General features: G+C 46.3%; 3 protein-coding genes across 3 annotated transcripts; all 3 read left to right on the top strand.

Annotated features, from left to right (window-relative positions):
• Positions 1 to 4,490: 4,490 nt before the first annotated feature.
• Positions 4,491 to 10,193, top strand: LOC124695378 (protein REVEILLE 6-like). Its single transcript, XM_047228235.1, has 9 exons — positions 4,491 to 4,748; positions 6,865 to 6,922; positions 7,173 to 7,293; positions 7,368 to 7,541; positions 7,629 to 7,733; positions 7,932 to 8,041; positions 8,718 to 8,777; positions 9,583 to 9,677; positions 9,760 to 10,193. Exons 1-9 carry the CDS (start codon positions 4,495 to 4,497, stop codon positions 9,773 to 9,775), a joined length of 993 nt encoding a protein of 330 aa, XP_047084191.1. The 5' UTR covers positions 4,491 to 4,494; the 3' UTR covers positions 9,776 to 10,193.
• A 661-nt stretch (positions 10,194 to 10,854) lies between these two features.
• On the top strand, positions 10,855 to 16,415 carry LOC124695367 (conserved oligomeric Golgi complex subunit 7-like). Its single transcript, XM_047228223.1, has 10 exons — positions 10,855 to 11,142; positions 12,469 to 12,558; positions 12,674 to 12,793; positions 12,874 to 12,975; positions 13,070 to 13,317; positions 13,470 to 13,615; positions 13,726 to 13,924; positions 14,063 to 14,729; positions 15,315 to 15,647; positions 15,863 to 16,415. Exons 1-10 carry the CDS (start codon positions 10,855 to 10,857, stop codon positions 16,142 to 16,144), a joined length of 2,475 nt encoding a protein of 824 aa, XP_047084179.1. The 3' UTR covers positions 16,145 to 16,415.
• Positions 16,416 to 16,847: 432 nt separating this feature from the next.
• LOC124695357 (ATP-dependent zinc metalloprotease FTSH 2, chloroplastic) lies at positions 16,848 to 20,800 on the top strand. Its single transcript, XM_047228215.1, has 5 exons — positions 16,848 to 17,019; positions 17,693 to 18,817; positions 19,052 to 19,365; positions 19,809 to 20,049; positions 20,292 to 20,800. Exons 2-5 carry the CDS (start codon positions 17,702 to 17,704, stop codon positions 20,628 to 20,630), a joined length of 2,010 nt encoding a protein of 669 aa, XP_047084171.1. The 5' UTR covers positions 16,848 to 17,019; positions 17,693 to 17,701; the 3' UTR covers positions 20,631 to 20,800.
• Positions 20,801 to 21,438: the final 638 nt, after the last annotated feature.

Here is a 21,438-nt window from a genome sequence, read left to right as displayed (position 1 = left end):
GCGTAGTAACATGTATTGTATGCCCCAATCCATTTGATTTACAAGCTTCAAAATGCATTTGATCAAATAGATGACCTTTTCCATTAGATAAAACATTGCTATGGTGGCTAGTATCTCCTAAGATGGTCCAAATATTCACCAGATTGAAAGTACAATTTCACAGGATTCATCGGCATTTTTACTTGAGGCACAATAAATAGAATTAGTCCATACACCCCAAGTGAAACATAATCCCCTGTTGAAAGTACATGATTTTCCACTGTAGAAGAAGAGGTATAGATAGATTTATTTCACAATCAAAGATGGACGGAACATCACCTGATTAACAAAGATATTTGTAGTTGAAAAATGAAACCTCAACCTGGATACTTCATCTCCCCATTTTTTTTTCAACCACAACCTACAGAAAATGGGTCACAATGACACAATGTTACATAATACGTGACTTAGATATTCATCTCCCAATTTGTTAACATATATATGGAAAGCTTGCACATGCTAGTAGTATTAGCTTTAAAATTCAGTTTGTCAATTTACACTATATGAAAAGGGAAACTCTGCTGCTGGCATGGACCGCCTACACAATTGATACCAGATGACAAATACTAATCCCATGGCCTTAGTTGTACCATGACTCCATGAGCATTCCATCAAACATGTAGTACGCATGATGCTAAAAAGATAGGGGCAGAGGTTGGACCGAGGACTGACATGTGGGTGAGTGATACTTTCAAGTAGAACGTTGAAGAGGCCGGCAGCGCTTCATGGGTGTACGGACGGTCCGACGTCAAGCGCTTCCCACAACCGATGGAGATGGATGCCCGCAGCGCGGGGCGTCTGCTTCCCTGAGCCAAGGGGGTGGGCGTGGTCTGGGCGCTCCCAAACACAATTTTCCAATTATGAATATGATTATGTGGTGGGCAATAAAACCATGGTATGTGTTGATATGGTGGAGGTTTCATTGCAAGGGTTCTATTAATCTAGGACTAATTACCAATGCTGTCTAGTGATTCTAGTGCCGTACAATTCGCGTTAACCATAAGATCTATAATGGCTCTAGGGAAGTTAGCTGTATCTTTTCCCTCTTGCATATCAACGGACCTAGTGGAGCCTGGCTGGGTGTTGGGATAACACTGCAGTAGGTTGGGAAATCTTTTAAAATCCCCATTTGTGTGGATGAGAGGCTCTATCGTCTATGAGGGATTGTCCGACGTACATCGGGGGTAAAGCCGTATGAGCGGGAGATATCTACCGCGGATGTACGGGTGAACAAAAGGGTGGGTATGCAAGGTCGCGGAGAAGGTAGTGATTGGTTTGGATCTTACACCTGACCCCACACCAAAGAGGTGTGAACGAGAAACGCGTCTCGGTTGGTATCAAGGATAAGTTCTCTTATCGGAAAAGGTAACGCACCTCTGGAGAGGGTATCAAACTGTAGCAGTCACTCCTTGTTCCGGGAAGGGAACTACAAACGCGGCAGGAAAGGAACTCCATGAAGTTCTGTTCAACCTGTGAAGACTGGCAGACATAGTTTTCTGAATAAAATAAACCTTTTGAAGAAATGTTTGCGAAACATGCATTGACCGGAGATTTCCTGATCAATGGTCGTAGCTAGTGCATCAAACACATTTTTCCTTTTGAGCTTGCTGAGTACCTCTGTACTCACTTTCTTTCGACACCTTTGCTAGACTGTGATAATGAGGTGGAGGCCACTGACGGAACACCGGAAGGCGACTACGAGCTGGTCTATGAAGAACCTGATCTGTCGGGAGGAGTGGAAGGCGTGGACTATGGGATAGTCTACGGGCCCGACAACAATGAGGCGGAGGAGTAGTGTCATACCCTAGTGACATAGAACCGAGCAGCGTAGAAACTACCTAAATAAGTTGCTGAGCTCATTTTACTATTTCTGCTGGCTTGTAATGAACTTAAGTAGTATCTTAGGGTGTTCTCATCGGACCTGTGAGAATACCAACTTGTTATGGCTGTGATTGTAATATAATCTTGATTGTTATGACCTGCAATATTTCTGTTGTACCACTCTGAGGGATGTGATATTTGTGAAGAAGTCCCTTCATAAAGATCATATCAACGACTTGTATACTACAACATGCAGTGGTATGCTGGGTCACCGCAGCGGTTCTCCTCCCGACGGCGCATGCGCTCTTGGCGGCCGCGCTCCACCGACGCAGTAGCCTCCCGGTGCACCGCTCGGGCGAGGGCAGCTGCATAAGGTGGTGGGCTGCTCGCATAGCGAGGAGCTGGCTCTTTTGGCCGAGGAGGTCGCCTAAACGGCGGCGGCCGGCCCGACAGGTGGCCTCGTGCTCCTTCGTCACGCGCGCGTGAGGTCGGCGAGACGCTCCTCGATGGCGACGTTGATGTTGGCCAACGCGAGGTCGTCGAACAAGTCGGCAGCGTCGACGGGCTCCTCCTGCGCGGCGGGCTCCGCCTCCTCCTGCGCGGCCTCGTACCAGCCGTCCGCGGCCGCCTCCACCAGCTCTGCGTCCTCTTCCTTCTTTGTCGTCCCCTCGGCAGCGACGCGGAGCGCCTCTTCGTTGGCGACCCAACGCGCGTCCGCCCGCTCCTCCTCCTCCGTCCGCGGGAACCTGGCCCGGGCGGCGAGGGAGAGCTTGGCCCACGTGGCCTGCAGGGTGCGCGGCATGGCGATGGAGGTGTAGAGGGTGCCGGAGAAGTAAGAGGGAGAGAGGACGGCGGAGCGAATGTGAGGTCTGTGAGGCCGGCGTCGTCTTTTATAGCCGGCGGTCTTGGCGGGAAACTTGGACGCGAGCGCGCCCCATGGCCTTTTCGCGCGCGTGGAAAGCCTAGTGCGCGCGGAAACTTTCCCGCGCGTTCTGCCGCCCGCCATTGCTGTCCCGTCGAGGCCTGCCATGACGCAGCGCCGCGCGTTGAAGACGAATCACATGACGGCTTTTTGGATCACCGCGTTGGACGCAGCGTGCGATCCAAACAAACACGCGAACGCGGGACGCTGTCCGGGTGTCTACGCGGCCACCGAAACGGCTAAAACGGACCGTCCAGCGCGTCCGTTCGGGTCGCAGGGTTGGAGATGCCGTTAGATCGAACGGTGGCGGGCCGCGGGCTGGCCAGCGCAGACGAGAACGGGGAGAACCCCAATGCTCTGTTTGGTTGCACTGAATTGAGGCTCGGAATTGGAATTGAGGTCCAAATAGCCGAATTCCGTTGTTTGGTTGCGCTCGGTATTGGATCCTGGAATCGTCGGACCAATTCCGAGGGCACCCCCGCGCGGCTAACTTACCTGGGTACCAATTCAGAGGGTCGGACCTCCGTATTGGCTCCGAATTGGAGAGCCGAGGAACGCTTCGCTCATGCCCGCCTCGCTCCTGCCCGCGCACGACCCGACGGAGAGCTTGCGGAGGTTAACGGCGGCGGAGGTGAGCGCGTCGACCCCGACATCGGTTACGGCGCGGAGGGAGCGGAGCTTGAGGCGGCGCTGGCCGGGGCCGAGGCGGTGCGCGACGAGGACCAGGGTCGGGTCGCCGACGCTCTCGGCGCGGCGGTCGCACTTGAGCGCGAGGTTGGAGACGGCGGAGAAGCGGTCGAGGATCCCGAGGGCCGCGGCGAGGAGCGGGGCCCGCGCGTCGAAGGCGAGGCGGAGGCGCGAGGCGGCCTCGGCGGCGAGCCAGCGGCGACACACGAGGGAGCAGCGCTTGCGGTCGCCGGAGCCGAGCAGGCCAAAGACGACGGCCGGAGCTCCTCGGGGAGGTCGGCGGTGTAGCCCCGGGTCGACGCCACCGACGAAGGTGGCACCGTCTGCCTCCCGATCCGGATCCAACTCATTTTTTCAGAAATTTTTCTCGTTTTTTTTGTTCATCTCGAAATAAAACATGTTATGTGACAAATATTATTGAAACATTCGGATGTACATGTTTATTTTCATTCATATTACACAATATATATTGTTCAAAGTAAAAAAAAATCAATTCCACACAATGTGCATCCAAACAGGTTTTAGAATTCCATTGTTCTATTGATTCTGCAAACAAATGCCATGCGCATCCAAACAACAATTATGGTATTCCATTGAATTGGTTGATTTGGTATTCCATTGCCAATTCAATTCGAAGCTCAATTCAGTGCATCCAAACACAGCACAAGAGACTTTCGGAGGCGCACCATTCCCGGCGCCGCGGCCGCACGCCACCGGTACACGTGTAGCATCGGGTAACGCGAGCCGACCGACCAGGACACGCTTGTGGCCACGGGCGGCCCTCCGGACCGCAGCCGAACAACCCCGAAGCGTATAGAGGCAGCCATCGACCCGCATCGCATCGTACTATGTCCAGGCCCATTTCTCCCTGACACGCGCGCCACACCAGCAAAGTGTGACCCGTCCAGCTCCAGACCCCACCATTCCATTCCATCTCCCCAGCGCCACCAGCCAGCAGCCGCATCTCGTCGCGGAAACCCTAGCTACTCCTACAGTTCGGATTCGGATTCGCGGCCCGCCGGCGGATGGTGTCGATGAGCACGACGCCCAACCCGCTCGAGGCCGCGGCCGCGGCGCCCGTCGGCGGCGGCGGCGGGGACGGCGGCGGAGGGAAACAGAAGCAGAAGCAGCAGCTGGCGGCGCCGATGGCCGTGCCGTCAGCGTCGGCTTCGGCGGCGGCGGCGGAGGCCACCAAGGTGAGGAAGCCATACACCATCACCAAGTCCAGGGAGAGCTGGACGGAGCCCGAGCACGACAAGTTCCTCGAGGCCCTGCAGCTGTGAGTTCCGTTCCCCCAATCTCCCCTCCCGCCCCCTCCCCTACGCCTCTACCCTCGCTCCGAGTTCAGTGAGTCCGCTGGTCTTCCGTCGGATTGGGATTCGGCGAGTACGTTTCTCCGCGCGTCTCGTGTGTCGGCCGTGGGGATTTATTCGGTCCTGTGCATCTGGTCAGCTCAAGGTCGAATTTTTACCATCTTGAAACATTTTTTTCCAGTGGAGCGATTCGATTGCTGTTACGGCTGGGCTTGTTGGCCGAATAGAACGGTAGGATTTTCGCAGAACCCGCTAAACTTGCCCGGGGCACATCAATCCGTGACTAGCATTTTGGGCAGTTCACATAATCTCGGGTTCAGATTCATTTCCTGGCTGAAATGTGGTAGGTAGGAAAGAATGACGCAGCTAGGCAAGGGGAAGCAGCAGCAGGTGCGCCGTTCAGTCTGCTATAAGCCCACTCCATTGCCTGCTTGCGGTTTCAAGGGATTTGAGATGGATGCGATCAATGTCCAATCGCTGTAACCCCAGGGTTGCGTTACGGGATGCGGGCGCTTGGTTATTTATTGTAACACCAGCGTTATGGCATAATAATTTTAGCTACTTCTCCCGTTCTCCGTCTGTTTAGAGTAGATGATGTATGACTACAGCTACCAAGAGCAGGAAAACTGTATCTATCTGATTAAGGGGTCAGCTTCAATAGTTTGTGTTTAGTCCTGTTGGTTATAGGAGTGAGCGAGCATATAACTAACTTAGAATGGCCTCTTCCTTCCTTTTTTTCTGTTAGCTGTCTTTAGTCCGGTTAGTTATAGGAGTGAGCGAGCATATAACTAAGTTAGAGTGGCCTCTTCCTTCTTTTTTTCTGTTAGCTGTCTTTAGTCCTGTTAGTTATAGGAGTGAGTGAGCGTATAACTAACTTACAATGGTCTCTTCCTTACTTTTTTCTGTTAGCTGTCTTTAGTCCTGTTAGTTAACTTAGAATGGCCTCTTCCTTCTTTTTTGCTGTTAGCTGTCTTTAGTCCTGTTAGTGAGTGAGCGAGCATATAATTACCTTAGAATGGTCTCTTCCTTTTTTTTTTCTGTTAGCTTCTTTAGTCCGGTTAGTAATAGGAGTGAGCGAGCATATAACTAACTTAGAATGGTCTCTTCCTTCTTTTTTTCTGTTAGCTGTCTTTAGTCCTGTTAGTTATAGGAGTGAGTGAGCGTATAACTAACTTACAATGGTCTCTTCCTTACTTTTTTCTGTTAGCTGTCTTTAGTCCTGTTAGTTAACTTAGAATGGCCTCTTCCTTCTTTTTTGCTGTTAGCTGTCTTTAGTCCTGTTAGTGAGTGAGCGAGCATATAATTACCTTAGAATGGTCTCTTCCTTTTTTTTTTTCTGTTAGCTTCTTTAGTCCGGTTAGTAATAGGAGTGAGCGAGCATATAACTAACTTAGAATGGTCTCTTCCTTCTTTTTTTCTGTTAGCTGTCTTTAGTCCTGTTAGTTCTAGGAGTGAGCGAGCATATAACTAAATTAAAATCTGCCTCTCCCTTTTTTACCATCTTGAAACTTGTTTTCTCCAGTGGTGCGATTCGATTGCTGGTTCGGCTGGCTTGTTGGCCGAATTGAATGGTGGGATTTTTCGTTAAACTTGCCCCGGCACTTCCATCCATGACTAGCGTTTTGGGTAATTCACAGGATCTTGGGTTTAGATTCACTTTCGGGCTGAAATGTGGTAACAATGTTGGAGCTAGGTAAGGGTGCGCCGTTTAGTCTGATATATGCGTGCTCCATTGGCTGCTTGTTGTTTCAAGGGATTTGAGATGGATGTCATTAATGTCCAATTGTTGTCACCCCAACCCAGGGTTATGGGATGCGGGTGCTTGATTATTTACTCGCACTGCCATATTTTAGCTACTTTTGGGTTTGTTTGGAGTAGATGCTGTATCTGCGCAGCTGGAAACAGCAAAAAAACCGGGATTCAGCTGCAGTAGTTTATGTCCTCTTAGGTATAGGAGTAAGCGAGCATATGACTAACTCAAAATGGCCTCTTCTTTTTTGTCTGTTTAGTCCTGTTAGTTATAGGAGTGAGCGAGCATATAACTAACTTAAAATTCTGCCTCTCCCTTTTTTTCTGCTATAGGTTTGATCGTGATTGGAAAAAGATAGAAGCATTTGTTGGCTCAAAAACTGTGATACAGGTATAGTTTGTAGTAGCTATCATAGTATTTCCTTTTACCCGCCGTTCCAAATGTTTACTGCACAATTTGATCAATATTGAATGTTTTAGACTTCTAGTTATGCCCTTCTGTGCAACACACACCTTTAAGTGAAACGAGTTGAGTTCTATTTGAAGTGTTGAATACTAGATGACAAACTATAATACAAAGTAATATTTAATAAAATCATTGAGCTAAATCCTCTTGACATACTGCGCATTCCCTGTTGCAGATAAGGAGTCATGCGCAGAAGTACTTCTTAAAGGTTCAGAAGAATGGTACAGGGGAGCATTTGCCCCCACCCCGGCCGAAGCGTAAGGCGGCCCACCCATATCCACAGAAAGCCTCTAAAGGTGATACTTGCCATTTGCATCTCAAGCGTAACTTTTTGTTTTTTAGAAAACTAAAATTAATGTAACCCCTGCAGCATCGCAAGCTGCTGTGTCACAGCAACTACCTCCTCCTCCTCATCATCATCAGGATCAGGATGCTGTTATGTCTATGGATGCATCTATGGTTGTTCCAAACAACAATACAAATGCCATGGCACCTTCATGGGACAATGCTCTTGTTCAACCTTTGAGTGGAAGTCATACGCAAGGTCTGTTATGTACTATTGTCATTTTCTTGATTGAATACTAATGGCTCGTGGAGGAAATGCTAAGGTTTGCAATTTTGATATGTCCAGGTGCTGTTGCAACAAATAACTGCTCTAGTAGCATAGAGAGCCAATCTGGGACCTGGCCAACTTCTGAAGCAGTTGAACAAGAAAATGCGCCTCCTCCACTCCGTGGTGAGTTTTCAATTATGCAGCGTACAGTATGCAAATCCATCCTGGCAACAGTTATCTAGGCCATCAGCTTAGTTCTCAACATATATGATAATTTAATGCAATGATAAATATCCCCTGGAGTAGAGATATCGTTGGGAAACTAGAGTCGGCTTCTATCGCTGTATCCTTACTTTTGTTGCTCCGTGGTTACACACACAGCTATGCCAGATTTTGCACAAGTATACAACTTCCTTGGAAGCGTATTCGATCCAGATAAGAGTGGACATTTGCAGAGGTTAAAGGCGATGGATCCAATTGATGTGGAAACGGTACGTCTTCTGGAGTGTCTACTTTTAAAAAGCTTTGCCATTTCACAATTATATGCCTTCCTATTTAAATGGCACTATCTTCTCTATGCCTCTATGTGTTACTACAGTCTCATTTTGCTACTTTCGTTATTGTTTATGAAACAGTTGTTGACTCAAAGAAGAGTCAGTAGTCATGCCTTTTGATTATATATGATACTGATAGTAAATAGAGTGCAACGTTGAGGTGCTGTTGTAAACTTTGCAACTCTCTTTGAGAGCATGGTTTGAACATAAAATATCACTTACAATGTTCTAGAGTTCACAAAATCTTGCAGTGATGATGTTAGATAAGTGTCATGGTCCTAACATTTCACAGTGCTCTTGCAAATTTAAGAAATATCAACCCAATTTCGTTGATAAAAAACCAGTTGATAAAATCATCCAGATACACAATATTGTTTTTTGACTGCATGCATTTGTGTTTGACCTCTGTTCTCCTTGCCTTATTTTTTACACTGTCCTGAGTTCTGACTCCTGAGTCCTTTCTTCCCTTTTGGTTTAGTTTCACGTTTACTGCATTTCATTGTTACCCATTCATGTATCTCATCACTATGAATATGATTATTGTATTTGTTTGCACTAACTTTGTTGTTTCACTGGTGATAAATATTGATCTGTTGAGTGGACTAATCTGCAGGTACTGCTGCTGATGAGAAATCTATCGATGAACTTGACTAGCCCAGACTTTGAGGCCCATGTAAGCTTTGTCTTCTCTTTCAACATCTTATGGTGTGTTCAAATGCTTCTACAGTACTGTAATTATGGTTTGCCATTCCTTTTAGTCAGCTCAGTGATTCCGGTGATAATAGTGTTTTCAGATATTAATATCACCATCTTGTTACCATGTAACTCTTTGGTATTCTATTTCTGCACTTCACAGAAATAATTGAAATGGTCTTCTAGCCAGTGTTCCATGTTTCTTTTTAGCTGAAATTTTGTTCCATGTTTGTAGTAGATATTTTTTTTTTAAAAATGTTAATTAACTAGGTAATTTCATTAGACTGCCCCACAAGTTCTTGGTGGTACAAAATCTTGTAACTTCAGTGAATAATACTTGTCCCTACCTTGACACATATATTATACTAAGGATTGCAATCAGAATATGTTTCTGAACTTCCTGGTAGTTCTCAATTCAGCAGTTACCTGTGAACTATTAACTTGTGCTGAAGAACGTCCATCTCTTCTCTAGCATTTCATTGATGAGTGACGATTGGGCAGCCCGGTGCATGAAGCTCCTGCTTTGCGTGGGGTCCGGGGAGGGGTCGGACCACATTGATGAGTGATGATTGATTGCCATAATTTTGTAATACTGTATGATCATTTAAGCAGTACACAAACATATATTACTAGATAACTCTGAAAACATGTTACTTTTTTTGGTCTCCAACGATACCCTCAATATACACCACATGTTGATACACTTTGAAAATCGAATCATCGATGAATTTATTCTGATGTGCTGTTCTGAAAATCTAATTGATTCATTCACCCTCTGATTGTAGCGGAATTTGCTCTCGTCGTATGGTTCTGATGAAGACGATACCAAGTCCGGAAGCATGGGAAGTCTTGGATCTCAGAGTCACCATCTGCCATCCATGTAACACTTCAGTCCCTCTACATATATATGTGTTGTGACATATTATATACCGCATCTCAACAAAGAGCCTTAACATTTTCAGGGTAACAAGTGAGTGAGCATTAGCCTGTTCGCCATAGAAGCTTCAGTTGTTCGTTTCGCAGGACACCTGTGCTCTCCTTGTAATGACTCACAGACGGCTGGTCCGGGACTTCTATGGATGTTCGGTGTGTTGTTTCAGTGGCATTTGTATAGCTTGCAGTGATATGCTCTAACCCTAGGCTAGTTTTGCTCATCAAGTTGGTGTAGATAGCCAGTTTTGTGTGCTCCAAGCAATTCTTTTCCCTAGGGTGGGGTGTAGTAGCTCAAGATGGGTTTTGTGTGTATACATCGATATGTGTGTGTTGATGTAAATATGTATTATCGTGTAATGCTTAAGATACTGGTGAGTTGTTTCGGCAATAATAAGCTGGATAATCCAGCCTGGTGTACAATCCACTGTAATGTAATGCACCTTATGCAATGCGAGTTCTGAAATGTGGATCTGCCTTAACATTATTGGCCATATCGTGTTGAAATTTCACCTGAGGCGTGGTCATTTCGAAGTTCACCGGTTTATGCAGTTCTGTGTCCCTGTCGTTTGTTATTTTGATTTCCTTCTGTTCACTGGTGGTGCACCGTGGAATCTGCAACTCGCTCTCCACCTCTGAACTTGCTGTATGAACAGTGCTGTGTGGATGTTTCTTTGTTTTTTTTCTAAATGGAGATAAATGGAGATAAAAGCTTTGCCTCAAGAGTTCGCAAGAACAAGCCAAGAAGGCAAACAAATATTGAGCATGAGATAATTTTGCATCATATAAAGAGGAAAAACAAATATTGGACATGTCTTACCGTTTTCAATTTCTGCTTTCCCTGAGGGAAAACGGACTGCACGACTCTGCCTGCGAATTGTGCACAAGACGCCCAAGGAATCCGTTTTCCCCATGAGAAAACGCAAGTGAGATGTCCCCGTGCCATCGTGGTCGTTACTTCGGTGACAAGTGAGGGCGCGCGGAGACGAGCAGCCGAGCAGCAGCAACTCCCGGAGCACGAATCCCGTTCAAATCTCCGACGAGCCACCGCGCGCCGGGGAGGAGCCGGAGCGGCCGTCCTAGCGGCCCAGCGGGGGACCCGCGCGGCTCGGTGCGCGGCGCCGAAAATGGTGGTGGTGGACGCGTCGGAGTTCGGGGCGGAGGGGTTCGACCCGAAGCGGTGGATCAACGCGGCGCTGGACGCGCGGCACCCGTCGGAGCCGCTCGACCGCTTCCTGGCCGACGCCGAGGAGCGGCTCCGCGCCGCGGCCGACGACGCCGGGGCCGCGCTCGAGCGGGACAGCGCCGACGCGCTCCGCCGCGTCCCGCTCGCGTGCCGCGACGCGCTCAGGCTCCGCGAGGACGCCGTCGCGCTGCGCGCCCACGTCGCGTCCGTCCTCCAGTCACTCTCCCAGGTAGGTGCCCGCCCGCCCGCCATTCCCTACCCCTCGCTGCTGTTCCCAGTCGGATCTGGATCTCACGCGCCGCCACCGCATGTACTGTCGCGAAATCGAGATGAATTTGGACTAGTTTAAGGAGTACTTCATCCGTGCGAATGGCCTGATTCACACACTCTGATTCGGTTTGGGAATGATTTAGCTATGGTTCACTTTGAGCATGATATTGTTATGATTGATCTATGCTTATAATTCGGTCTCTGCTATCCGTACCATTTGTACAGTTGGATCTAGATCTCAAATTCCGTATCAAGTCAAGTCAGTTCTGCCTGTGTAACCGTGTGGTCTTTGCCGTATACACACCATTTATGTTCATAACGTAATGTTAGATAAAAGTACACAAAATAGTGCCAAATCCAGAATCGAAGCTTTAATTGGATTTAATTTCAGAGTCTCCCTTGTTGCTATTTGGAATTTGTTTCGAAGGGCCTGTGCCGAACTTCATTAAGATAGAACAAGGGAAATACAAAGTTTGGGCTATTTGGAATTTGTTACCGTAAGTTTCCTGGGTTTAGTAAAACCCAACCAGATTTTGGTACCTGAGTTACAAAAAAATGAAGAAGAAAATATTATTATTCTGGGATACTATCTTGTTTTGTAGGTATACATCACAATAATGCACATTGAAACTCTGATTATACACTGTATGAATTACATACGACCTAAGAACTTAACCTGGAGTGTATATAAACTGTGTGTCTACACCTGAACCTGTATCGCCCAAAAAAATGCTGATACCTACACTGGAAGTTGTAGCTAACTACATCTTCAACATCTTGTTGAAAGAGATGCAACAGTAATATTCTTCCCCCAGTGTGACTGTGGGTCCAAAACTTTGAGGATGGTTGTTCATATTGGCAAAATATTTCTCATCTTAAAACATTGAGGTCTAGGATAGAGAAATATTAAAGTAGAAAACTTCCACACCTGAAGGCAAAATCGAATGATTAATATGTTAAATGATCGCTGATTTTTACCGAAAATTCTCCATGACCTAACGTGGGCTCACCTATGCAGTGTATACTTCTGACTCTAATGTAACCGTCTATCTCTATGACCACAACAACGTTTTGTTTTACCTCCTGTTGAATACAGCTGCATTTAGTTCATGCCAGATTAATTTGATATTGTTGATTCATTAATTCGAATGGCAACATTGAGAAGTATATGTCAACGGAATTACATCATACGTGCATGTATCGTAAACAAATTTGACACACAGTTGTAGCTTCATTTCAGAAATATGGTTGTTAACCAAGTAGTTATGATGATTTCTCCAACCAGGCGGAGGGCTCATCTGCTGAGTCAATAACTGCGCTAGCACGAATTGATACAGTGAAACAACGCATGGAAGCTGCATACACGACATTGCAGGTATGTTATAACGGTATATTTGGACCATGACATGTCACATGCCACTGGAGTTACCTGTTTTACTCAGTGTTAAGTTCTGATATTATAATTGTAAGAGTGTTGGATGGAATGACAGGATGCAGCTGGACTAGCTCAGTTGAGCCAAAGTGTTGAGGATGTTTTTTCGAGTGGTGATCTTCCAAAAGCTGCAGAAACCCTGGCAACCATGAGACATTGCTTGTCAGCAGTTGGGGAGGTACTGTACTCTCCCCTGTCTCTGCCTAATCAAGCATATTACAGTACCTATTCATTTAGCTTAGTAAATGTTGCTTTCAGGTTGCAGAGTTTGCTAACGTGAGAAAGCAACTTGAAGTATTGGAAGAAAGGCTGGATGAAATGGTTCAGCCCCGTTTGTTGGATGCCCTTTCTAACCGCAAGGTTTCTATTCCGCAAATTAGCTCATTTATGTTAGCACTGCATGAAACATCTTTATTTTATTTTGAACCTGTCCCTGTGCAATTTTGGTGGAAAGGTTGATGCTGTACAAGATCTTCGTGGTATATTGACGCGTATTGGGAGGTTTAAGTCACTGGAGGTGCAATACACTAAGATCCATGTCAAGCCTCTGAAGAAACTTTGGGAAGATTTTGACCTAAAGCAAAGAGCCAACAGGATAGAGATGGAAAAGCGTGGTGGTGAAATCTCTAGTACCTCATTCTCGAGCTGGCTGCCAAGTTTCTATGATGAGACACTGCTTTACCTTGAACAAGAGTGGAAGTGGTATGTCAACGGGATCCTGCTTTTTTTTTTTGTTCTTAGTTCACAAATACTTGTGCTTGTACATTAGTTGAACAAAGCTGGGCCACAAAAAAATGCTTGCACCACTGAACTCTGTCTTTAAACCGAGTCTTCTAAAATGCTAATACTCACAGGTGCTCGACTGCTTTCCCTGAAGAATACAGATCACTAGTCCCAAAAGTACTTGTTGAGACCATGAGTGAGTTGAATTCAAGTTTTGTCTCTCGTGTTAATGTAGCAACTGGAGATGCTGTTCCTGAAACCAGATCTGTTGGAAAAGGTATGTGTTGCATATTTGTTTGTTTATTTGATAAGTCAGTAGTCTTTTTCTTATTTGTCATAGTATTAATTTTGTTCCTTAGATAATTGATTTATCTTCTCTATCTCCAGGTGTACTGGATGTTATATCTGGTGACCTACCAAAAAGCACCAAGTTGCAGAATAAACATCTTGTCGCACTAATCGAATTGCACAACATGACTGGCACTTTTGCTAGGAACATTCAGCACTTATTTTCAGAATCAGATCTTGGAGTTGTGCTGAATACATTAAAAGCTATTTATACCCCATATGAAACCTTCAAAGTGAGGTAAGCGCTTGAGTTGTTTTATCAAATAAAGACGGAGAGGGAAAATAAAGTTATGTGCATCTTGTCAGCACCTGTATTTATGACAACTTGTTGCTTTTGATGTATAACGCTTTCTGCATACCATTTTCATGTCATTAGGTACGGGCAGATGGAGCGTGCTGTACTTTCTGCTGCGATGACAGGCATAGATATCCGTGGGGCTATCTCCCGTGGTGTAGGTGCACAGGGTATAGAGCTAAGTGAAACTGTCCGTAGAATGGAGGAATCCATCCCACAAATGATAGTACTTCTTGAAGCAGCTGTTGAGAGATGCATTAGTCTCACTGGCGGATCAGAGGCAGATGAATTGGTACTGGCTCTTGACGACACCATGCTGCAGTACATATCTAATCTACAAGAAACTTTAAAGTCCCTGAGAACGGTATGTGGGCTGGATAATACCGCACATAGTGATTCCTCAAAAAGAGATTCAGGATTGGAGAAAAAGGAAGCACCACGACCGGTGGATGTTTCTGAAGAGGAAGAATGGTCTATTGTCCAGGGTGCTTTGCAGGTTCTTACAGTTGCTGATTGCTTAACTAGCAGAACCTCAGTTTTTGAAGCTTCTTTAAGGGCTACTCTTGCGAGGATTGGAACAAACTTCTCTGTTTCTGGATTTGGTTCTAGCATGGATAAATCACCCTCAGGGGCTGCTGATGAGAATTCGGGAGTACCCCTGGGTGGGAGGGCAGCACTTGATATTGCAACCATTCGTCTCACTAATCTACCAGACAAGTCTAAGAAACTCTTCACCGTACTAGAACAGGCAAGTTATAAGCTTCTAAATTTCTTTCATTTAAGGTTACAACACAGGGGTCTTCACTTGATTCTATTATTGCAACTGTACATCTGAATACACTAGTGATTGAACTTGCAAGATGATGCGAGTTCTGCAGTCATCACCAAATTCAACTTGGTAGATAAAGCCTCTTATTTAGGTAGCACTTGAAGTCCTGAGTTATTTGACTTTTGATCTGATGGTCTAGATTGCATATTCTTGTTGCAATTGGTCAGCATATTCCTATGTTCTAGCACATGACAAAATTTCTGTGCTTGATAATTATGTATGCTTGATCATTTGATGATATGTTTTGCTACATTGTTTCTGTTCTTTAGCAAGTCTATATGCGCTTGAATGATATGACCTCAAACATATGGAGTAGAATTGTAGGGTTTGATTAGAATCTCTTGCTTCATAGGAAATTTGGCAGTAGCTTTCCTTTATTGTTGTATTACACTATTATTACTATACAACTGTAGCATAGAACTAAATCTGGCTTAATTTTTGCACATATGATTTTATTTGCCTTCATCCTCTGTTCATTTAAAGAAAATTATTTCTGTTGTACAGTCAAAAGATCCAAGGTTCCACGCTCTGCCTGTCACATCACAAAGGGTTGCGGCCTTCTCAGACAAAGTAAATGAGCTTGTATATGATGTGCTCATATCTAAAGTCCGGCAGCGTCTCAGTGAGATTTCTCGCCTCCCAATCTGGTCATCCGTCGAGGAACAAGGTGGTCTTCCTCTGCCAAGCTTCAGTGCGTACCCACAAGCATATGTTACCAGCGTGGGGGAGTATCTCCTCACTTTACCACAGCAGTTGGAGCCACTTGCTGAAGGCATCTCGGGCAGCGAGACTGGTAACGACGAGGCTCAGTTCTTTGCCACAGAGTGGATATTCAAGGTATATTTGAAGTCACATGATCTTGATTTAGCATATTCAACAAGACCGTCCAAGTAAAATATGCCGTCGACAAATTCGTTCATGCTTCGATGCTTAATTTTGCAAATTAAGTAAAGGAAGCGTGTATTAGCTAATACACGCAACGCAGTTTAACAAAACGATACACTGAACCTTGAACTTTTTTTTTTGTTATTGACCTTTGTTCTATGTCTCAGGTTGCTGAGGGTGCCACTGCTCTGTTCATGGAGCAGCTGCGCGGGATCCACTACATCACGGACCGAGGCGCCCTGCAGCTCGCCGCGGACATCGAGTACCTGAACAACGTCCTCTCTGCGCTCTCGATGCCGATCCCTCCGTTCCTCTCCACCTTCCACGCGTGCATCTCGACCCCGAGAGACCAGGTCCGCGGCCTGATCAAATCGGACGGTGGGAGCCAGCTGGACCTCCCCACCGCCCACTTGGTGTCCAAGATTCGACGCATCCCGTTAGACCAGTGAAACAGTGCTGCTTTTGCAAACCATAGTCCCGTACAAGCATATGGATCCCAGTGTAAACATCCTGAGCAATTTGCTCCTGCGACCTTGCCTCTATCCCCTTTTCTTATCTCTTTTGGTGAAGAGTGAGTTTTGCCTTGTAAGTTGATAGCGTATTGCTCGCAGATAGAGAATGACATCATAATGTTACAGAAGAAGAGTTGAGCAATTCGAGCCCATCACTCCATGAGTGAGTCGGACAAAAAGAAAACTAACTGGGGAATTGTTAGTCGGCGGGTGCCAGCGTTTCTCTTTGTGTGTGGTTTCTGAAGCAAGCAACTTGAGTGTGTAACACATCCAAATCAAAAGAACAGGAAATGTTGATGTTACATCTGAACAAAGCGTGTCTGAAGTGCAAGTAAATAAAAATGTTTTTGAAGCCTTACGAGCCGCTGATTGTACCGCAGCCACTGGCACTTCTCCGGGAGTCCAGTTTCGTTTCTCACCATGGCGACACGAGCACAGGACAGGACAGGGGTCCAAGTAGTTTGCGTGAGCGCAAGTCCAGCCACGAGGCCGACGCCAGTGTCCACGAGAAAATAACACGAATCCTTTTTGAGTTTTTGTCCATTTTTTTCACTTGAACCAGGTAGTCGTTTTCTATCTGGTTCACGTCTATGTGGGCTCATCTCTTCCTTATCGAGGCTGTGGGAGCAGAGCCACCCACGTCTTCCCCCTCCCGAAATCCCCACGCAACTGCGCGGCACCGGAGGACAGCAGCCCGCCGCGGAGGAGCAAAAATCTCTGCTCCTCGTCTCGTCACTACTTATTCACTCCGCTCTCCTCGCTCCTCTCCCCTCACGTCCTCCCCCCGCCCCTCCAGACCCCGATCCGCTCAGGTGCGTGCCGCGTCTCAGCCCAGCTCCCGTGATTTGTGTTCTTGCTCCCTCTTCCAATCCCGGTTGCTTAAGCCCTCCTGCGGATTTCAGCTTCCTTTTCTTCTATATGTCCGTGGTTTTGGAGTGGGTGTCTGTGTAGTGTTCGTCTGGATGCTTGCTTGGGGCGATTTCTGGGGTACAAATTCGGTGTGGCAAGTGGAGAGCGCGTGTGATGCGTGGTCGTAATCTTTGTTTTAGTAGATGCGACTCTAGTGTGAAAACCATTAGCTTCTTCATCTCAACCAGTAGGGTAATCGGAAAAGTACAGGCTGCTATCAGTATCAATCAGGGGATAGATAGCTGTAGTTGCTTGCAGTTCGAGGAAGGAATAAAATGGTCGCTTCTAGTTCTCCAGGCCGAACTATTCTGTAGTGGACCATACCGTTGCCGTGAACCATTTTAAGGACTGGTGTTTGCTGAGGTGTCCAAAATGAAAAGAGTTGTATTTTCCTGTAATTGATGACACAGTTTAAGAGTTGTATGGTAGAATTCGTTGATTCAGTTGAAATGAAACGACGACAGAACGCGCTCAACTTAGGACAAGTACTCGGCTGCGTGCAAATTTTGCTTCACATCGATTATTCTCTCTTTCTCTGATCAACCCTGACTAAATCTCCGTTCATCTCATCCGCAGTGACCAAACATGGCGCCATCCATGAGCCTCGCCGCGAAAGGGCTGCTCCCCTTCGCGGCGCTCCCCTCGAGCGGCAGGCCGGTGTCCGTGACCGCCTCCCTGGAGCACAAGACAAGCGACTCCAAGAGGAAGCTCCTGAAGCTCGCGCTCGGAGGAGTCGGGCTGCCCGCCTTGTTGAGCGCCAAGAAGGCTCTCGCCGATGACCAGGGCGTCTCTTCCTCGAGGATGTCCTACTCGAGGTTCCTCGAGTACCTCGACAAGGACAGGGTGAAGAAGGTCGACCTGTTCGAGAACGGCACGATCGCCATCGTCGAGGCGATCTCTCCCGAGCTCGGCAACCGTGTGCAGAGGGTTCGCGTGCAGCTTCCCGGGGTGAGCCAGGAGCTTCTCCAGAAGCTGAGGGAGAAGAACATTGATTTTGCTGCGCATAACCAGCAGGAGGACTCTGGTTCCCTGCTGTTCAACCTTATTGGAAACCTGGCCTTCCCGCTTATCCTCATCGGTGGTCTGTTCTTGCTGTCAAGGAGAGGATCAGGTGGCATGGGTGGGCCTAATGGCCCTGGGTTTCCCCTTGGTTTTGGCCAGTCCAAAGCCAAGTTCCAGATGGAGCCCAACACCGGTGTTACGTTTGATGATGTTGCTGGTGTTGACGAGGCGAAGCAAGACTTCATGGAAGTGGTTGAGTTCTTGAAGAAGCCAGAGAGGTTCACCGCTGTTGGTGCCCGCATTCCCAAGGGTGTGCTGCTTGTTGGCCCTCCTGGAACTGGTAAGACTTTGCTTGCCAAGGCGATCGCAGGGGAGGCTGGCGTGCCGTTTTTCTCGATATCGGGATCCGAGTTTGTGGAGATGTTTGTTGGTGTTGGTGCTTCCCGTGTTCGTGATCTTTTCAAGAAGGCCAAGGAGAATGCTCCTTGCATCGTGTTTGTTGATGAAATTGATGCCGTTGGAAGGCAGAGAGGAACAGGTATTGGTGGTGGAAATGATGAGAGGGAGCAGACTCTCAATCAGCTGTTGACTGAGATGGATGGTTTTGAGGGGAACACTGGAATCATTGTTGTTGCTGCCACCAACAGGGCCGACATCTTGGATTCTGCTTTACTTAGACCTGGACGCTTTGACAGACAGGTTAGTTTCTTTCGGATTATTTTTAAGGTTAACATTTTTCTCGATTCCGTTTGCACATTCTAAACCTTATTTGCATACTCTTACCATCATAAGTGTTACAGCTACATGTTTACCTTCATAAATTCGTTTAGTTCAGTTCTTCAGTTATCTTCCAGTATATTGAAAGTTAGAGCATTTACCTATTTCTAAATATTAAGGATCCTCCTTGACATTACAATCTAACTTCTTCCACAGGTGAGTGTTGATGTTCCTGATGTACGTGGAAGGACTGAGATTCTCAAGGTGCACGGTAGCAACAAGAAGTTTGATGCTGATGTTTCTCTTGAGGTCATAGCAATGAGAACACCTGGGTTTAGTGGAGCAGACTTAGCGAATCTTCTGAATGAAGCAGCCATATTAGCAGGCCGACGTGGGAGGACAGGAATTTCCTCAAAAGAGATTGACGATTCAATCGACAGAATAGTGGCTGGTATGGAAGGAACTGTCATGACGGATGGCAAGAGCAAAAGCCTTGTTGCATACCATGAAGTTGGGCATGCAGTTTGCGGGTAAGAGATAATCTGCATCTGTGCTGATCTCCTACTTTGTTAAATATTTCATTAGGATTGGGTTAGATTAGGATGAATTGCTTGGCACTTCCTCTAGTTCATTAAAATACTGTTCTAAGTTGCATGAATGTGTTAATATGATCTGAAATGGTAGTGTTGGGGAAACTTCATACTCTGTATCATTTTGTACAGCAAAGACTCCAATCTCCTTTTTGCATGAATTGCCCATTGGCTGGGTGTAGTAGGCCCAGTTTCCCTCTAAAAAACTGGGCACCTTCTTCTTAATTAATAGATAAAGCAAAGCTTTTGCCTTTGTTTCAATTTTTTTTCTGAAAAAGATACTGTATGTTTTTGGTTTTAGGCTTGTCTGCCCTTTGTTCATTACTACTTCCATGCCAAGTTTCCAATAAACAGGGTTCGTATGAACATTTTACTCTTTGCAGAACTTTGACGCCTGGCCATGACCCCGTCCAAAAGGTTACATTGGTTCCAAGAGGTCAAGCTCGTGGTCTCACCTGGTTCATTCCTATGGATGACCCGACGCTCATCTCTAGGCAGCAACTCTTTGCCAGAATCGTTGGTGGCCTTGGTGGTAGAGCTGCTGAGGAGATCATCTTTGGAGATTCTGAGGTGACCACTGGAGCTGCTGGTGACTTGCAGCAGATCACCGGCTTAGCCAAGCAGGTACATTGTAGAACTTTACTCTTTTTACAACAGCAGAAAACCGTACCAAGAATAATGCAATTCCTTCCGAACTGTTTATGGCTGTGACCTATATGCTGATGCGCCTGGCTGCTAAATGAATTCAAAGAACAAAGTATGCAGCACACTCACGTGCTGCACATGCTTATAGAGTTGAAAGCATTTTTAAACATTTTTCTATTGACCTTTGCCACTGGTTTGTACTGATCACGATGCTTCTTCAGATGGTGGTCACATTCGGCATGTCAGACATTGGTCCATGGTCTCTGATGGATGGAGCACAGAGCGGTGATGTCATCATGAGAATGATGGCGAGGAACTCCATGTCTGAGAAGCTCGCACTGGACATCGATTCAGCCATTAAGCAGTTGTCAGACCAGGCCTACGAGATCGCTCTGCAACAGATCAGGGACAACCGTGTGGCTATGGACAAGATCGTGGAGGTGCTCCTCGAGAAGGAGACGCTGAGCGGCGACGAGTTCCGGGCCATTCTTTCCGAGTTCACGGAGATCCCTGTCGAGAACCAGATTCCTCCGACCCCACAAGCAGCCGTCCCTGTCTAAGTTCGCCTAGCTTTTATAGGGTTGGAAATTTGTTGTTGTAAGATGTTCATATTTTCGATTCTTGGTGTAAACTAATTCTACAGTCACCTGCCGGAATTTTTCGGTGTACGACATGTAACTTACTCGTGGTTAATTATAAATGTAATTACCTGAAAAAAGATTTTGCGCAAGATCTCCCATGGGAACCCTGTTCCTTTAATGCAGTGAGATTTCTAGAAGGAAAAAAGATGGTAAATGCCCTAGATTTGTGACGGTAGAGAACGGACCCAAAATCATTGCCACCTGCTGGGCTCTGCAAATGGTTGACTATGGATTTCATTACTCCTAGTAAATTTACATATCAACTGATGGATTAAACTATGGTAATGTTTGGTTTATATCCCGGAAATTTGTGCTTTGTCACGATATGGCTAGTGTATCATTTGGTCTTTTATGGTTTGTACCACAAGTTTGTGATTTGACAAGATATGGCCAATTCATATCACTTGTTATTTAGGACCAAAATTGTAGTAGGGTTATTTTAGGACCAAAATTGTAGAAGGGTTATTTTCACATGAGATTTATAACCAGTTCATTTTATTGCGAAAGTGGCAGTCACTTAACTATATCCTCCTATAAAGCAAAACCTCACTGAAATTCATTTATGAAAATCTATCTCCACATGCAGCCCATCCACACCATCAAGTAATCACAATCGTCTAATTCTCGTCGTCTAACGGGTCCATTTATGTTGTCAACTTGTCATGATCTTCGGAATGCACACAATAAACATTGATGGAGTGTGGAAAGTGATCGATGTGCTGTTGAT

This window comes from Lolium rigidum, chromosome 1, assembly GCF_022539505.1.
Source record: "Lolium rigidum isolate FL_2022 chromosome 1, APGP_CSIRO_Lrig_0.1, whole genome shotgun sequence".
Taxonomy (NCBI): domain Eukaryota; kingdom Viridiplantae; phylum Streptophyta; class Magnoliopsida; order Poales; family Poaceae; genus Lolium; species Lolium rigidum.
This window is presented reverse-complemented; position numbering and strand designations above follow the sequence as displayed.

Bases quoted from the DNA above. Each gene is read 5' to 3' on its own strand.
- LOC124695378 (XM_047228235.1), top strand. From the start codon at position 4,495: ATGGTGTCGATGAGCACGACGCCCAACCCGCTCGAGGCCGCGGCCGCG. The intron at 4,749-6,864 runs GTGAGTTCCGTT...TTTCTGCTATAG, and splicing joins TTCCTCGAGGCCCTGCAGCT to GTTTGATCGTGATTGGAAAA. The intron at 7,294-7,367 runs GTGATACTTGCC...TAACCCCTGCAG, and splicing joins TCCACAGAAAGCCTCTAAAG to CATCGCAAGCTGCTGTGTCA.
- LOC124695367 (XM_047228223.1), top strand. From the start codon at position 10,855: ATGGTGGTGGTGGACGCGTCGGAGTTCGGGGCGGAGGGGTTCGACCCG. The intron at 11,143-12,468 runs GTAGGTGCCCGC...TTCTCCAACCAG, and splicing joins TCCTCCAGTCACTCTCCCAG to GCGGAGGGCTCATCTGCTGA. The intron at 12,976-13,069 runs GTTTCTATTCCG...TTTGGTGGAAAG, and splicing joins ATGCCCTTTCTAACCGCAAG to GTTGATGCTGTACAAGATCT.
- LOC124695357 (XM_047228215.1), top strand. From the start codon at position 17,702: ATGGCGCCATCCATGAGCCTCGCCGCGAAAGGGCTGCTCCCCTTCGCG. The intron at 18,818-19,051 runs GTTAGTTTCTTT...CTTCTTCCACAG, and splicing joins CTGGACGCTTTGACAGACAG to GTGAGTGTTGATGTTCCTGA. The intron at 19,366-19,808 runs GTAAGAGATAAT...TACTCTTTGCAG, and splicing joins GTTGGGCATGCAGTTTGCGG to AACTTTGACGCCTGGCCATG.